The 15,906-nt window shown below is 40.5% G+C and overlaps 1 protein-coding gene across 1 annotated transcript in view; it reads right to left on the minus strand.

Moving 5' to 3' along the window:
- Positions 1–878: 878 nt before the first annotated feature.
- The window catches only part of SLC15A1 (solute carrier family 15 member 1), a 35,634-nt gene continuing 20,606 nt past the window's right edge, over positions 879–15,906 (minus strand). The window contains exons 19-24 of the mRNA XM_065895940.1: positions 15,591–15,640; positions 4,894–5,001; positions 4,663–4,771; positions 3,968–4,111; positions 2,361–2,468; positions 879–1,418 (exon numbers count right to left, since the gene is read on the minus strand). Of these exons, the coding sequence (XP_065752012.1) occupies positions 1,227–1,418; positions 2,361–2,468; positions 3,968–4,111; positions 4,663–4,771; positions 4,894–5,001; positions 15,591–15,640 (711 nt within the window). The 3' untranslated portion in view covers positions 879–1,226. The remainder of the gene's footprint in view (positions 1,419–2,360; positions 2,469–3,967; positions 4,112–4,662; positions 4,772–4,893; positions 5,002–15,590; positions 15,641–15,906) is intronic.

Consider the following 15,906-nt stretch of genomic DNA (forward strand, 5'->3'; position numbering starts at 1 on the left):
ACAGTTAAGGAATGAGGACTTGATCCAAAGGGTAGAAAAGGTCCTCAACAAGCTTTGATCATTACATTTGCGTTTCTCACTCTAGACTTTGTCTCTCTGTTTCATTCCGTCTCCACACTGCAATGCTGTACAAGCTTGTGCATGAAACATCTTAGAGATCCAAGCTCCTAACCCAGGAACCAGTTTCCACATTCAGAACTGTGCACACGTCTGTCTAAGAACTGTTGCTCGTTTTTCCAAGAGTGCCAAAGCGGACTCGTTCTGAGTCTGATACCTGGGAATGGTTATATGATAAATATCTATAGGATGAATTTGGCAGGAAGTGTTCATAATATTTTGGAACGATTTTTATTCAAGTAGAAAAATGCTCACGAGTATTGAGAAAAACACTTTGAGATGGTGCAAAAATATGCACACGGGAAGCTCCTAGTAGAAAAGAGCAGTGTAGCCACAGATAACCCCGAGAAAAGCAGGAAACAAACTTTGATATTTCATGTTCCTGGAATTTACTGTATGTGGGTCTTGCTTTGTTCATGCTTTTATCACCTTCTGAGGAAATTTTAATGAGCGGGCACAGCTTTTATAATTAGGAAAGGAAATATTAAGGATTTCTTACTCTGCCCCCACCCACATACACAGACACTTACTCTCAAGAATGAGAATTTATTTCATACCATTGAAACTCTAAAAATCATGACTTGCCTTTACCTGAGTAGTTTTTTGAGTTATACATAATTTAAAAAGAGGTAGGGACTGGAAAGACAAAACTCAAAGCAGAAGGTAAAGTTACCAGTTCCTACTAGCCGGCCTTTATGGTGTATTCTAAAGCCTAAACAGTCACTTTTTGCCTTATTTAACATTGTTTCCATAGAGTGTTTGAATGCAAACAATATGGAACTTTGCCGCCATTTCAAAAATTCAAGTTAGTCCAAAATAACTTTGTGCGTTAGGAAAGGAGTTAAATGCAGGGTATGGACTCAGTGTTGTAAAAGTATGTGTATGTGTGTGTGTATGCTTTAAATAAGACTTCTCTGAAAAACAAACAAAAGGACTTCTTTTAGAGTGTTAGGTTCATTGCTGGCTGCTTAGAGAACAGCTTTCTTGGTTTGTTTCACAGTTCTGAAGTCTTCCCCATCAGCGGCCATACAACAGAGTGTCCTGCCCCCAGGGGACAGACACCTGGGCACATCCTGGGCCCAATCCGTCCTCCACTTGCTTGTTGATATTCACAGCTGTGTCTGTAAGGCGGAGTCCAACTTGGGATATGGGTTACTCTCTTCCGGGTACTTTTTCTTTTCATCCGTATCAAACTGAGCTTCAATCTCTGCTGGACTGACGTACGTATAGAATCGGGCCATGATGGCAAATATTACGCTGACGACCAGAAGCAACGCCGCAAACAGAACATACTCGGCCCACTTTGAAGGAATTGAAGTTGGAGCAAGGAAAAAAACAAAAACAATACAGGTTATGGGAATGTATATATCGCGGGTATGTTTTCTTGAGACATCCAGATCAAAGGTGTTGGAAGTGAAGTTGTTAGGGGAAACTGGTAGCTACTACCACAGATACAGAGTGGCCAGCTTTCCTTGAATGCCCAATGTAACAGTCACATTCTTGGAACAGCTCTGGAGTGCAGACACCCAGGACTTTAAGAAGATGAGACAAAATTTCCGAAAAACCCGAGTCTTAAGACGAATAGCTGGCCCCTGGAAGGATGGGGACCCAGAGCACACCAAGCAGAGTACTCTTGAGGGAAAAAGCATGTGCTGAAATGTTCTCAGGTAAGACCCCCGTGTTATCTTTTGGCAAAACGTTGAGGTCACAAGCATGCAGGATTAGCACAGGCTCTGATGGGACCTGGTGCGGGAAGTAACGAGTCTGATGGGGTAAAGGGACAGCTCCCTCATGAGGCAGAGATTCTGAGTGCTGAAGGAGAGTTCCAGAACCAGAAAAGCCCTCATTTTATTTTAACGGGAAAAATTACGACAACCTTTAGGATGGCCTTAACTTTAGGTACTGTGAAACTTTCTGGATAACACGCCTGCTTTGGGGCCACTGAGCCGCATTCACTGAGGCCAGGAAAGATGTTTCCTTTGGTAGTAAAACCATATGAGCGTGTAGGTATGTTAACCCCATCTGGTTACATCTGGTTATTTTCCAAGTAGAAATAAGAAGAATCAGCACGCCCTTGGCCATAAGACCTTTTTGTATCTGCCCTGTCTGGCTGGTCTGGCAGTTCTACTCAGCCATTAGCCAAGATGACCACGTGTATATACAGACAGCTAGGGAGGGTCGTCGCGATGATGATTAACAGGTGAGAAGACAGAGGTACGCGCGATCTCTCTCTGCACCAGTACCTGTTCGCTGAACGAGCCCGCTCCTGCTACAATAAGGACAATGAAGTTGCCAATTGCCACTGTCAACAGCCACCCTGCTTGAAGCACTGACTTCATGTTGGAAGGAGCCTGAGGAAACGAAACAGAGTGAGTCCCGATGTAGACGTCAACCGCAGAGCGGGAGAACACAGCTAACTCACCGACTCCCTTAATTAGGCCGTCTACCCCCAAAATGCACATTAAGAGTCAGGCTGGTTTGAATGCAAAAAGGATTATCACTTGGATAACAAGACATCCCAAATGCTCCTGTGGTATGAACACACAAGAATCCTTTGTTTTGCACTCTCCACATGCTTGCAAAGCTGTCATCCTAATGAAATGGATGAATCTACAGGTGAACCGATTCTGCTTCTACAGAAGAATTTTCAGACAAAGCCATCCAGTCCGACCTCTCTTTTCCCCCAAATGGAGGCTGCTCTCTGCGCTGTCACCTTGCTCTTTGGGGAGCTTCCCTGCTATGTCACCAAAACTTCTCTTAGAACTCTTGTCACCTGTGTTATAGTCATCTCCTTAACTAGACTGTGAGGTCATCGCAGAAAGGGATTACCCAGCTCATATTTACAATCTTTACCGCAAAACTTGAAGGTATTAGGCACGCTGGGCTTAGGAAGACTGTAACTGTATTTTGATAAAATAGTTCAGAACCTAAGCTCTAATTTAGGTATCAGCAAAATGTGCCTCATTAGTCTAATAGTCACAAAAGCAATACTACTTTTTAACTTTTAAAAGCTAGGCCTTGGGCTTCCCTGGTGGCGCAGTGGTTGAGAGTCCTCCTGCCGATGCAGGGGACGCGGGTTCGTGCCCCGGTCCGGGAAGATCCCACATGCCACGGAGCGGCTGGGCCCATGAGCCATGGCCACTGAGCCTGCGCGTCTGGAGCCTGTGCTCCGCAACGGGAGAGGCCACAGCAGTGAGAGGCCCACGTACCGCAAAAATAAATAAATAAATAAATAAATAATAATCATAATAAATAAAATAAAAATAAAAGCTAGGCCTTAATCAGTGTGTTTACTGGGAGCTACAAAGAGATCTCGAGTGAACCTTAAAAATAATGAGGACACAGACCTATGCATGAGCCTGTTATGAACAGGGTTGTTTCAGAACGTGGGATCCACTGACCATCACGACCCTGGTAATGGTCGTTAATGTAGTTTTTCCTACTTAGGACCCCAAATCTCTAGCATGTGACTGGGAATTCAGATACCTATATATGGACACTCATGATGCTAAATAGTAATATTCTTTTTTTTTTTTTTCTTTTGGCCACACCGTGTGGCTTGAGGGATCTTAGTTCCCCGACCAGGGATTGAACCTGTGCTCTCGGCACTGAAAGCACGGAGTCCTAACCACTGGACCGCCAGGGAATTCCCTAAACAGTAATATTCTTATTCAGTAAATAAGACTTGGTAATTTCTAAAACCTTGTTTGGTAGAACATACCATAATGTTTTCTAGAATTTTCTTTTACACTGTAAATACATGGCTACCCCAGCTTTTAATTAAGTCCCAGCAGCATTATTTGAAGGCAGGGTTGTAGGAGAGGGGTGTACAGAACAACAGACAGGAAACCTGAGAATATGAGAACTCCAATCCCGTGACGGAGAAAACCACCTCGCCGCAGGTGAGGAGGAAGTACTGGGGGATTTGCAGGGCCATGCTGACTGTGTTCGGGGAAATATCTCTAAATACCGTCGGTTCGAGGCAGCCGTCACCCTAAACCAGTAAGGCAAAAGCAAGAAGAAGAAATGAAAATCGAGACTGCTTCCAGAATAAAAATTGCTCAGAGGGGCAAACTGAATTTGGACCTTCAGGGTTACACCAAAGGATCTATCCAGAAAGTACACATTTTAAATGTAAATATGCAACACTGCATTTTATCCTTGGGATGGGATGGCCTTGGTAGGATTTGAAAATATGTTCACTAGCTTTTTCTTCTTAAATAAGAGAGCAGATTGGAAGTCAGGTTTGTTGAAAACATTGCCAGCTCTTTGAACGAAAAGCTTCAAAGGTCCACGTTGACAGTCTATGAGGACAGTGGTCAATGTGAACGTTTAGAGCAGGTCAGTCTGTTTTAATTTTATTCTAAAGGTGAACTTAAGGCAATGATAAACCACAGAATTAGTGGTGAACTGAATTAATTCTAAATTCATTTAAAATACAGATCCTAATATCACTCTGTTAAATCATTACTATGTCCTGTTTTCAAGGACTCATATCAATAAACTTTGAGTGGAACTTCTGATTCAGTGCAATGAGTTACTAACCTTCCTTGTGATTACATAGGTATACGCACTACCAAATTCAAGGTAGGGTGTTTTGAACTCATTTCCACAGTGTTGTGCAATCTCTGATGAGTTTATTGTGAAGCTCATTCTATGAAAAGGAAGATTAATATAAATTAACGTTCTTGGTATTGAAAGTTTCAATGTATTATTTAAAGGAAAAGACTTGAAACCCTTGAACTTGAGAGCAAAGTGTCCACTGCAGGTACTTACCTGCCAGAAGAGAAAAAATGATATTTGCTGGCATTGTGACTGGTGACGGTTTCATTAATTTCCTCATTCATTGTGACATTGAAGCTCTCAGCAAGAGCATTTACAAATCTGAAACAGAAAACCATCTGTCTTGTGAGTGGACTATGGAATGACTTGTTCCAGGTCACAGTATGTGCATCTGGAGTTGGGCTCTGTTCCCTTTTGGAAGGAAGTTAAGATGTCTGCAGAAGATTTCTACAGTATAAAGGCAAAAAGTAACTCACTCTAGGTTTGCCTTTGCTCACCTCATGAGAACACACCTAAAAGAATTTATTTAACACAGGTAAATGCCGGGAACTGTTCTAAGTACTCTCTGACTAGGAACCATTTCAGTGGTATTTTGGGATATTAAGTACAGATTGAAATAGCTGCTGATCTCCTCCCCCTCCGGAAGGCAGCCATGTCTTTGCGCTTCTTATTTCAGAAGGTTGACAGCCAAAGTGATGAAGGACAAAAAGCAGTAGTTGCTGAGTACCTAAAAGACAGCCTCCAACTGGGGCTTCTTTTACAGCGTCAGGGAAGCCCATTTATTTCCTTTACTTTAAAGAGCAGCTTCAGGCAGGGAGGGTCTCCAAGGAATGGACAGGAAGACATGGGCCAGCCCAGCAATCAGAGACAGTTTTGAGGAATTCCCTTCAGATGGCAGAGACCCGTGTCTGCAGGTTGTGGAGTAACAGTGATCAGCACCCCACGGGAATAGGGCTGGGAATGGAACACCCAGTAGGACTGGGTGCTGGGTCCCAAGGTTTCCAGTCTCTGAAACATTCCCTGTGCCCAAGCTTCAATGGGACCATTTGAGAGTTGTTTGCCTCGAAAGGACCATATAGGTGGTGACCAGGTGGACAGATGATTAGAGATCCCTTCCTCAAGTGTTCCAGGCTAGAGAAGACTCTAGTACTCTTGTACTGTCCTAGGGAGAAGGGGGCTACCCCAAATAACACCAGCGGATCTTTCCTACCAGATAGGTAATTGAAGGCATACAGAAGATTATCCAATTCAGAGAACGAGAAGTAATAACACTATACACCTAAGTACCATAAAGAACAATTTAACTTCCACATCCCTAAAATACATGGTGATGGAATAAAATTTACGTTTTAAGGCAGGACAAGAATATGTAAACATAACATTCCCTGCTTTGTACTGAGCACTCCCTAATATGCAGTGTGCATTATACATTAACTTGACCTCCCCAAAGGTGGGAATGCTGGCTCCACCATAAAGATCAATTTTTTTTTCCTTTCTTCTGACGTCAGCAGTGTAACTCCTTGGAAGATAACATTCTTTCCTAATTCTGTAAGGGGTCGTGGTGACCTACTGCTTGCTTTGTATGTGCAGACTTAGACTATGTGTTTTTGGTGAACCTTATGTAAAAATGGGTGTCATTTTGATGTACGATCTTTTGCCTCAAAAATGTATATTTTGTAGTACCTTTGTGGTGTTTTTTTTTTTTTTGGCCATGCCAGGCAGCTTGTGGGATCTTAGTTCCCTAACCAGGGATTGAACCCAAGCTCTCGGCAATGAAAGCGTGGAGTCCTAACCACTGGACCACCAGAGAATTCCCTTGAGGTACCTTTGTATAAATGAAGTGCCTTTGACTTCTAACAAGTGGAACAGTCCTCAGAGTTCTTTGAAAGACTGTCTCCTGGGTTATAATCTTTTAGATCTGCTCAAATAAAATTCTCTACTTCTCCTTTAGATAGACTATTGATTAATTTTTTTGTCAACAGTGGCCAAGTTTCATCTACTTTGTGGCCACAAAGTAGATGAATTGGTCAAATTCCCTGGAATTAGTCAAATTCCAGGGACTGAGAGAACATTTTTATGAATGAAACATTTGACTTGGTGTCATTTAACAGGTGATTAAAATAGAAAACTGAACCTGATGTAGGTCAACAGGAGCCTAATAGAGTGAATATTGCTCCAAACTGTAAATGACACTTTTATAAAAGGTTAAGATGAACCATTCAAAAGACATACAGTGGAAACAGTATGCAATTAGGAAGTAGACCCTTGGGCCTGGGGCCTGGCTTTATATATTATAAGCCAGAAGACTGAATAAATCCTATCCTAAGGCTTGAGTACTACTGCCTGCCTGACATATGTCTCAGGGCTGGTACAAGATACCAATAAGAATGGAAATAATCTGAAAAAAAAAAAAAAAAGCAACATCACACATATCAGATGTGTTTTCATATACACACAGAAAATAGAAGAGGATAAACAGCAAACACATTCTGAGTGCTTCAAAAGGCATGGAAAGCGGAGGTTCCAGATCAATTGTGCTCTAAGAGCTCTGATCAGGCAAATCCTAGGGTCCACTAGGCTTCAAGCTGGCCTGACATCTTAGGAGCACCAGGATCTAAGCTACAAAGTGATCATGGGAGGAGGGATGGAGAGTGGGAACCAGCTGAGAAAACAAGATGGGACCAGTTCCTTAAAGAATAACAAGGGGGGCTTCCCTGGTGGCGCAGTGGTTGAGAGCCCGCCTGCCGAGGCAGGGGACGCGGGTTCGTGCCCCGGTCCGGGAAGATCCCACATGCCGTGGAGCGGCTGGGTCCGTGAGCCATGGCCGCTGAGCCTGCGCGTCCGGAGCCTGTGCTCCGCAACGGGAGAGGCCACGACAGTGAGAGGCCCGCGTACCGCAAAAAAAAAAAAAATTATAACGAGGGGACAGAGATATTTGTTCCTCTTCAATAAAAAATTTTAAGAAGAAGGGCTTTACGAGCTATAGTTCACATACCGCAAAATTCACCCCTTTAAAGCGCGCAGTCCAGTGATTTCACTAGAGCCACATGGTTGTGCGACCATCACACGAGTGCAGTTCTCATCACTCCAAAAAGAGACTCAATGCCCGTGAGTAGTCTCTCTCCATGCCCCCTCCCCACAGTCCTTGGCAACCACTAATCTCCTTTCTGTCTCTGTGGATTTGCCTGCCGTTTCATGTAAATGGGATCACACACCAGGAGGTCTTTGTGCCTGGCTTCCTTCACTTCGCATAATGTTTTTAAGGTGTATTCATGTGACAGTACATAGCAGTACTCCATCTCTCTCCATCACTGAATAGTATTCCATTGTATGGATAGACCACATTTTGTTTATCAGTTAATGGGCATTGAATTGTTTCTACATTTTGTCTATTGTGAAAAATGCTGCTATGAACATTCATCTACAAGTTTTCAAGTGGACATATATTTCCATTTCTTGTGGGTGTATACCTAGGTGAAACATTGCTGGGTCATATGGTAACTCTATGTTTAACATTTGGAGAAACAGTTTTTCAAAGTGGTTGCATCAGTTTACATTTGCACCAGATGTGTATAAGGATTCCAATTTATCTGCCTCCTCACCAACACTTTTTATTACCTGTTGTTTTAAAAAATTTATTTATTAGAGCCTGGGGAATGTGAAGTGGTATCTTGTTGTTTTGACTCACATTTCCCTAATGAATAATGCTGCTGAGCATCTTTTCATGTACTTTTTGGCCAATAGTATTTTTTTTGGATAAATGTCTATTCAAATACTTTGCCCATTTAAAAAACTGGTTTATCTGTTCCTTTATTATTGAGTAGTAATAATTTTTATATATTTGGAATATAAGTCTCTTATATATGATTTGCAAATATTTTCTCTCATCCTGTGGGTTGTCTTTCACTTTCTTGATGGCATCATTTGTAGCACAAATGTTTTCAATTTTGATGAAGCCTATTACTATTTTTGTTGTTGCTTGTGCTTTTAGTTTCATATATAAGAAATCACTGCCTAATCCAAGTTCACAAAGATTCATTCCTATTTTTCTTCTAGAAATTGTATTGCTTTAGTCATATTTAGGTCTATGATCCATCGAGTTAACTTTTATATATGGGATCAGTGAGGCGGGTGTTCAACGTCAGTCCTTTGTATGTGGATTTCCAGTACCATTTTTGGAAAACTCCACAATTTTTAAAATGAAGATATCTTTCTGAATCTACTTATGGCCAATCATGTCCCAGCTACACTCCCTCCTTAAAGCATGTTTTTTCAGTATGGCAGTCGTCAAGACCAGGACTGAAATAAACTGAACTGACAGTAAATCTTAAACTGAGATTTTTTAGCAACCAAGGAAGCATATAATCACATTATCTACACGAATGATTTCTGTACCACTACTGAATAAAAATATTTGTAAAATATTGTTTTTTAAAACTTTCTTCATCCTTTTTATGTTTCTTTTTTGTATTACTTATGATGAACATATTAATTTGGTACAGTAGTTTATATACATTTATAATTTATAAAGGATACCATATTCATACATTGTGGGTACATGCTCAAAATATTTTTATTCAATGTGATAAAAGGTTTAAAGATCACTGCCCTCGAGAAACTTCCCACATGTGGAGAAAGAAACATATGTGAATGTGGACTGTGACATTGTTTGGAAAAATGAAAATAACCTAAATTTCCTGTACAGAGAAATGGACCAAAAAAATTGTGGTATATCCATGCAATGGAATATTATACAATGGTTTAAGTGAATGGATAAGGGACACATATATGAATGTGACTCAATATTAAAATAATATTTATAATGTAATATATTTTATAATATGATTGCAGAATGACATATACACAGGACAATAACTTTTTTTTTTCTTTTTTTTTTTTGCGGTACGCGGGCCTCTCACTGTTGTGGCCTCTCCCGTTGCGGAGCACAGGCTCCGGATGTGCAGGCTCAGCGGCCATGGCTCACGGGCCCAGCCGCTACGCGGCATGTGGGATCTTCCCGGACCGGGGCACAAACCCGTGTCCCCTGCATCGGCAGGCAGACTCTCAACCACTGCGCCACCAGGGAAGCCCAACAATAACATTTTAAGTTTAAAAACATGCCAAAAACATATTGTTTATAGATACATATATATGTAGCAATATGTAATGTTAAAAAAATTCATGAGAAAGATTAGTATCAAACTCTCGACCACTTTTTGACTGAAGTATCTTGCCATTTATTTAAAAGACTGTAGTCTGTTAAGTCCTGCAGCTTCCTGATACCACATAATTAAGAGGATTCCACTTTGCTTAAGATTCTATATACTATTCCTTTAGTTCATATATTACTCAGAAGTCTGACTTCCTGAAATTTTTGAAGTTGTTCTAATTATCAGTTTGTTTCTGACGCTAGTTTTTCAGAACTTCCCTTTTTTTTTAAATGTGTCTCATGGGCATTACTGAAATAATAAATAATAAAACCTTTGATCCATTAAGAATTTGTTGTTGCCAATAAAAAGAAAAAAGTTTCTGGTTTATCTTTTACCACATGGATGGATTGGTGGAGTTAAGTGTTGGTGACCTCATGTATACTTCTTCTTTTGTAAGATCTCATCAAAGACAATGAAGGAGGAGAGGGAGAGGGAGAGGGAGAGGGAGAGGAGTGAGGAAGGGGGAAAAGGGGGAGGGGAAGGAAGAGGGGAAGGGGAAGGAAGAGGGGGAGGGGAAGGAAGAGGGGGAGGGGAAGGAAGAGGGGGAGGGGAAGGAAGAGGGGGAGGGGAAGGAAGATGGGGAGGGGAAGGAAGATGGGGAGGAGAGGAAGAGGAGGAGAAGAACGAAGCTTTAACAGCACCAGAACAAGAAAGGATACCACAATCTAAATTGTGCAAAGTTTCTAAAGTTAGGAGACATTTTTTTTTTTTTTTTTTTTTTTTTTTGCGGTACGCGGGCCTCTCACTGTTTTGGCCTCTCCCGTTGCGGAGCACAGGCTCCGGACGCGCAGGCTCAGTGGCCATGGCTCACGGGCCCAGCCGCTCCGTGGCACGTGGGATTTTCCCGGACCCGGGCACGAACCCGCGTCCCCTGCATCGGCAGGCGGACGCTCAACCACTGCGCCACCAGGGAAGCCCGGGAGACATTTTTGACAAAATCAAAGCAATGGATTCTGAGGCACAAAGGAAATCCCAGAGGTGCTGCCAGCTCAGAATCAAATATAAAGGTCAGGAAAGGGCCAGGTGACCGTTATTAGTGTGCTTCCTTCCAGGTCTGCTAAGGCAGTTGTGTGTATGTGCGTGTGTGAGGGACAGAACAACAATCCAGAAACTGGAAAAGGTATTAGGGGCTGAATTGTGTTCCCCACTTCCCAATTCATATGCGCAAGTCCTAACCCCCCAATATCTTGGAATGGGACTGTATTTGGAGACAAGGTCTTTAAAGAGGTAAAATGAGGTCATTAGGGTGGGCCTTAATCCAAGATGACTGGTGTCCATATAAGAAGAGGAGATTAAGACACAAGCACACACAGAGGGATGACCATGTGAAGACAGAGGGAGAAGACGGCATCTACAAGCCAAGGAGAAAGACCTCAGAGGAAACCAGCCCTGCCGACACCTTGACCTCAGACGTCCAGCCTCCAGAACGGTGAGGAAGTCATTTTCTTTTTGCTTAAGCCTCCCAGTCTGTGGCACTTTGTTATGGCAGCCCTAGCAAACGAATACAGAAGGGAACAAAGAAAACGAGGGAAGGAACCAAACATTCAAAGGGCCTAGTGCAGGCAAGATGAATAAAATCACATCCAGACTTACTTTCACTGCAGAGAACTGTGAGAACACCAAGGAGAAAGGAGATAACAAAAGCGTGGGGAGAAGAAAATGAAATCAACTACAAAGACTGGCAGATGCTTTTTGTTGTTTGTTTTTTTTTTTTGTCTGCACAGCTAGGTACTAGATGCCAGTAGAAAAAAAACCTCTAAGGTTCTGGGAGAAAATAGCATCCAACCTTATGATGAAGTGTACGAATAGAAAAAGGCATTTTCAGGCACGCAAGGGCTTGCAATTTACCTCACAGCTTCTCTTGACAAGATAACTGAGCATATCCCACAGCAAAACAAGAAAGGTGTCCCAGAAAGATGACACGAGATCCAAGAAAGAAAGGCAGAAACCTGGGCATACGATGAAAATTCTATGAGGATAGTGGCATCACAAGGTTACAGAGCAAAGGTTCCAGTGAGATCAAAGAGCATGCTGAAGGTTTCCAGAGACATGGAGCCCTGGATCCGCTCACCTTGGGGATAAAGGCTTCTGCTTTTGTCAATGAGAGGTCAAGTAAGTTACAGGAAAAAACAAAAGCTAGGCGAGAAAGCCGTGGTTAAATTAAGGCAATCAAGATGCAGTACCACGGAACAATTCATGAAATGTCAATGAATCTTGACATTCAGAACATTTCCCTTTGAGGATACATTTTCAAGTTTATAAAGTTACATTCTCTTCTCTTTCAGACTCATCACTCTTATTACACTACAACTAATATTTATACAGTCAAATTGTAAATCCTGTGTATTGATCTATTTTTTAGACTCCACCTAGCACATGAAATACACGGAAAAATAAATGTTAAGTATTATCAATGTGAAACATGGGCAGTAAAGAGAGATGAAGGGTACATTAATTTCTTTATATCATTAAATTAGTAGATACCACCGTAATAATATACTTATTTCTCTATTAATGTGTTCTAGTGGTAGCTAGTAAAAGCTAAAATCAGAAATTCGGTTGTAGCCACAAAGAAATGGGAATTGCAGTAAGGGTTAAGGCAAATAGGAGACCTACTCTCATTTTCCCCCAATTTATTCTTATTAAAAAAGTGTATTTATAGTAAACTGGCTTTTTTGCTATATAGTTCTATGAGTTTTAACACATCTAGATTTATATAAACATCATCACAATCAGGATACAGACCAGTTCCATTGCCCCCAAATCTCCCTCATGCTACCGCGTAGTTAAACCTTTCCTCCACTCCTACCCATGTCAACCACTAATCTGTTCTTCATTCTTAGGGTTTTTTTTTTGCCACTTCCAGAATGTCATATAAACGGAATTATGTAGTATGTATAACTTTTTGAGATTGGCTTCTTTGATGGCATAATGCACTTGAATTTCTTTTATATTGTCGCATGAATCAGTAGTTCGTTCCTTTTTTTTCTTGAGTAATATTCCATTGTATGGATGCAATAAAATCTGATGTCTGTTTATCCATCATCCACTGAAGGATATTTGGGTGATTTCCAACCTTTGGTGATTATAAACAGAGCTTCTATAAACATTTGAGTATATAGGTTTTATGTGAGCATAAACTTGCATTTCTCTAGGATAAATATCTAGGAGTGAGATGGCTGGCTCACATGGTAAGTATCTATTTAATTTGACAAGAAATTGCCAAACCGTTTTTCAGAATGGCTGCACCATGTTGCACTTCCATTATCAATGCATGGGAGGTCTAGTTGCTCTGTATCCTCACCAGCACTTGATACTGTCAGTTTAAAAAATTATAGCCAGCCAATAGGTGTGTCATGAAAACTCACTGTGCTTTTAATTTATATTTCCTCAATAACCAATGATGTTGAACATTTTTTCATGTGCTTACTTGTGTATCTTCTTTGGTGAAATGTCTGTTAAAATCTTCTGCTCTATTTTTTAACTGGATTATTTTATTATTGAGTTTTGAGAGTACTTTATATATTCTGGGTACAAATTCTTTGTCAGATATGTATGTGATTTGTAAACATTTTCTCCCTGCTTGTAGCTTACCTTTTCATTCTCTTAACAGTGAGATTTATAGAACAGATGTTTTTAGTTTTGAGAAAATTTATTTTTTTTCTTTTATGGATTATGCTTTTGGTGTCATATCTAGGAACTCAAGTCACAAAGATTTTGTTTCCCTATAAAAATTTAATAGTACATTTTACGTGTAGGTCTGTAATCAATTTTGAGTTCATTTTCCTACATGATGTATAAGATTTGTTATATAATTTTGTATAAAATGTGAAGTTTAGGACAAATTCACTTTTTACATATGAGTGTCCAAATGTTTCAACACCATTTTTTAAAAAGACTAAACTTATTAGCCCATTGAATTGTCTTTGTACTTTTGTCAAAAGTCAGTTGACTGTACTTGGGTGGGTCTATTTCTGGATCATTACACTGACCAATTATGCTAAGTGAAATCTGCTAGACAGAGAAAGACAAATACTGTATGGTGTCACTTATATGGGGAACCGAAAAAGAAAAAGTTGAATCCCTAGAAACAGAGAATAGAGTGGTAGTTGCCAAGGAAGGAGGGAATGGTGAGGGGAGACTTTCAGTTTTAAGATGAATAAGTTCTAAGGATCTAAATAAAGTACAGCATGGTGACTAATTAATACTATATTGTATACTTCAAATTTGCTAAGAGATTGGATCTTAAAATTCTGATAATATAAAAAGGGTAACTTTGAGGTAATGAATATGTTAATTAACTTGATTGTGGTAAATATTTTACAGTGTATACATGTATCAAATCATCACGTTGTATACTTTAAATATATACGATTTTGTCAATTATACCTCAATAAAACTGGAAAAATCATAAACCAAAAAACCAATGCTACGATTGAGATAGGAAATGCGCTAAACCTATAGATCAATTTGGGGAGGATTGACATCTTTTCTATATTAAGTTTTCTAATCAATGAAACCAACATATCTCTCCATTTATTTAGGTCTTCATTGATTTCTCATCAGCCTTTTGTAGTTTCAGCTCTCAAATCCTGTATATGTCTTATAAGATTTATAATTAGTATTTCATCATTTTTTTTGAGCTACGGTAAAAGGTATAGTTTAAAATTTTCAGTTTCCAATCATTTATTGCTAGTATATAGAAATATGTTCATTTTGTTGTTGGCCTTGTATCCTGTAACCTTTCTAGACTCACTTACTGATTCTATGGGCTTTTTCTGTAGAGTCCTTGGGACTTGTTTATGCAATCCTGTCTTCTGTGAGTTGGGATAGTTTTATTTCTTCCTTTCCAGTCTAGATGCTTTTACTTATTTTTCTTGCCTCATGGCACTAGCATCCAGAAGGATTGTGAATAGGAGTGAAGTGGACAATCTAACCTGGTTCCTGATCTTAGGGGGAGAGCATTTAGACTTTTGCCTTTCAGTACAATGTTAGCTTGGATTTTTTTAGATGTACATTTTCAGAGTAAGGAAGTTCCCTTCAGTCCCTAGTTTGCTGAGAGTTGTTAAATGAGTGGATGCTGAATTTCATCGAGTGCTTTTTCTGCATCAACTGATATGATGATGCGGCTTTTCCTCTTTAGTTTATTAAGATGATGGATTTTATTTATGATTTAAAACACATTGAACCAGGGCTTCCTTGGTGGCGCAATGGTTAAGAATCCGCCTGCCAATGCAGGGGACACGGGTTCGAGCCCTGGTCCGGGAAGATCCCACGTGCCGCGGAGCAACTAAGCCTGTGAGCCACAACTACTGAGCCTGCGCTCTAGAGCCCGTGAGCCACAACTACTGAGCCCACGCGCCACAACTACTGAAGCCCGCGTGCCTAGAGCTGGTGCTCCGCAACAAGAGAAACCACCGCAATGAGAAGCCCATGCACCGCAACGTAGAGTAGCCCCCGCTCGCCGCAACTAGAGAAAGCCCACGCACAGCAACAAAGACCCAGTGCAGCCAAAAATAAATAAATTTAATAAATAAATTAATTAATTAATTTTTAAAAAAAACATTGAACCAGCCTTACACTCTTGGGGTAAACCACATACTCTCATTTTATATCCTTGTTATAGTGGAATTCTACTGTGGGTATACATTAGTTATGTAAGAAGCTGATATAACTTAAGTTTTAAAGAAATACACATACCTGATTCCATTTTTTCCATTTTCTGGCTTCTGGTTAAGGCCATCCTTTACCTGAGAAAGAAAACATTTTCAAATCTAACTCATCAGAATAAGTTCAGAAGGAGAGTGATATTGGCATTTATCTCAGGAGCTAAGGGCACCATGATTACACTTGCTGGGCTCCATTCTTCAGCCCTGGTTCACCTGAAGTTAAGATGAGCCTCTACAACTTTTCATGCTTGCTTTCTAGTGGTTCCACAGAACACTGCTCTCCAAGAATTTAGGGCAAGCCACTCAACAGTTCCCTAATTAAACACATTACCAAGAAGTCTTAACTC

The sequence above is a fragment of the Phocoena phocoena genome, chromosome 18 (assembly GCF_963924675.1).
Source record: "Phocoena phocoena chromosome 18, mPhoPho1.1, whole genome shotgun sequence".
NCBI classification, from domain to species: Eukaryota; Metazoa; Chordata; class Mammalia; order Artiodactyla; family Phocoenidae; genus Phocoena; species Phocoena phocoena.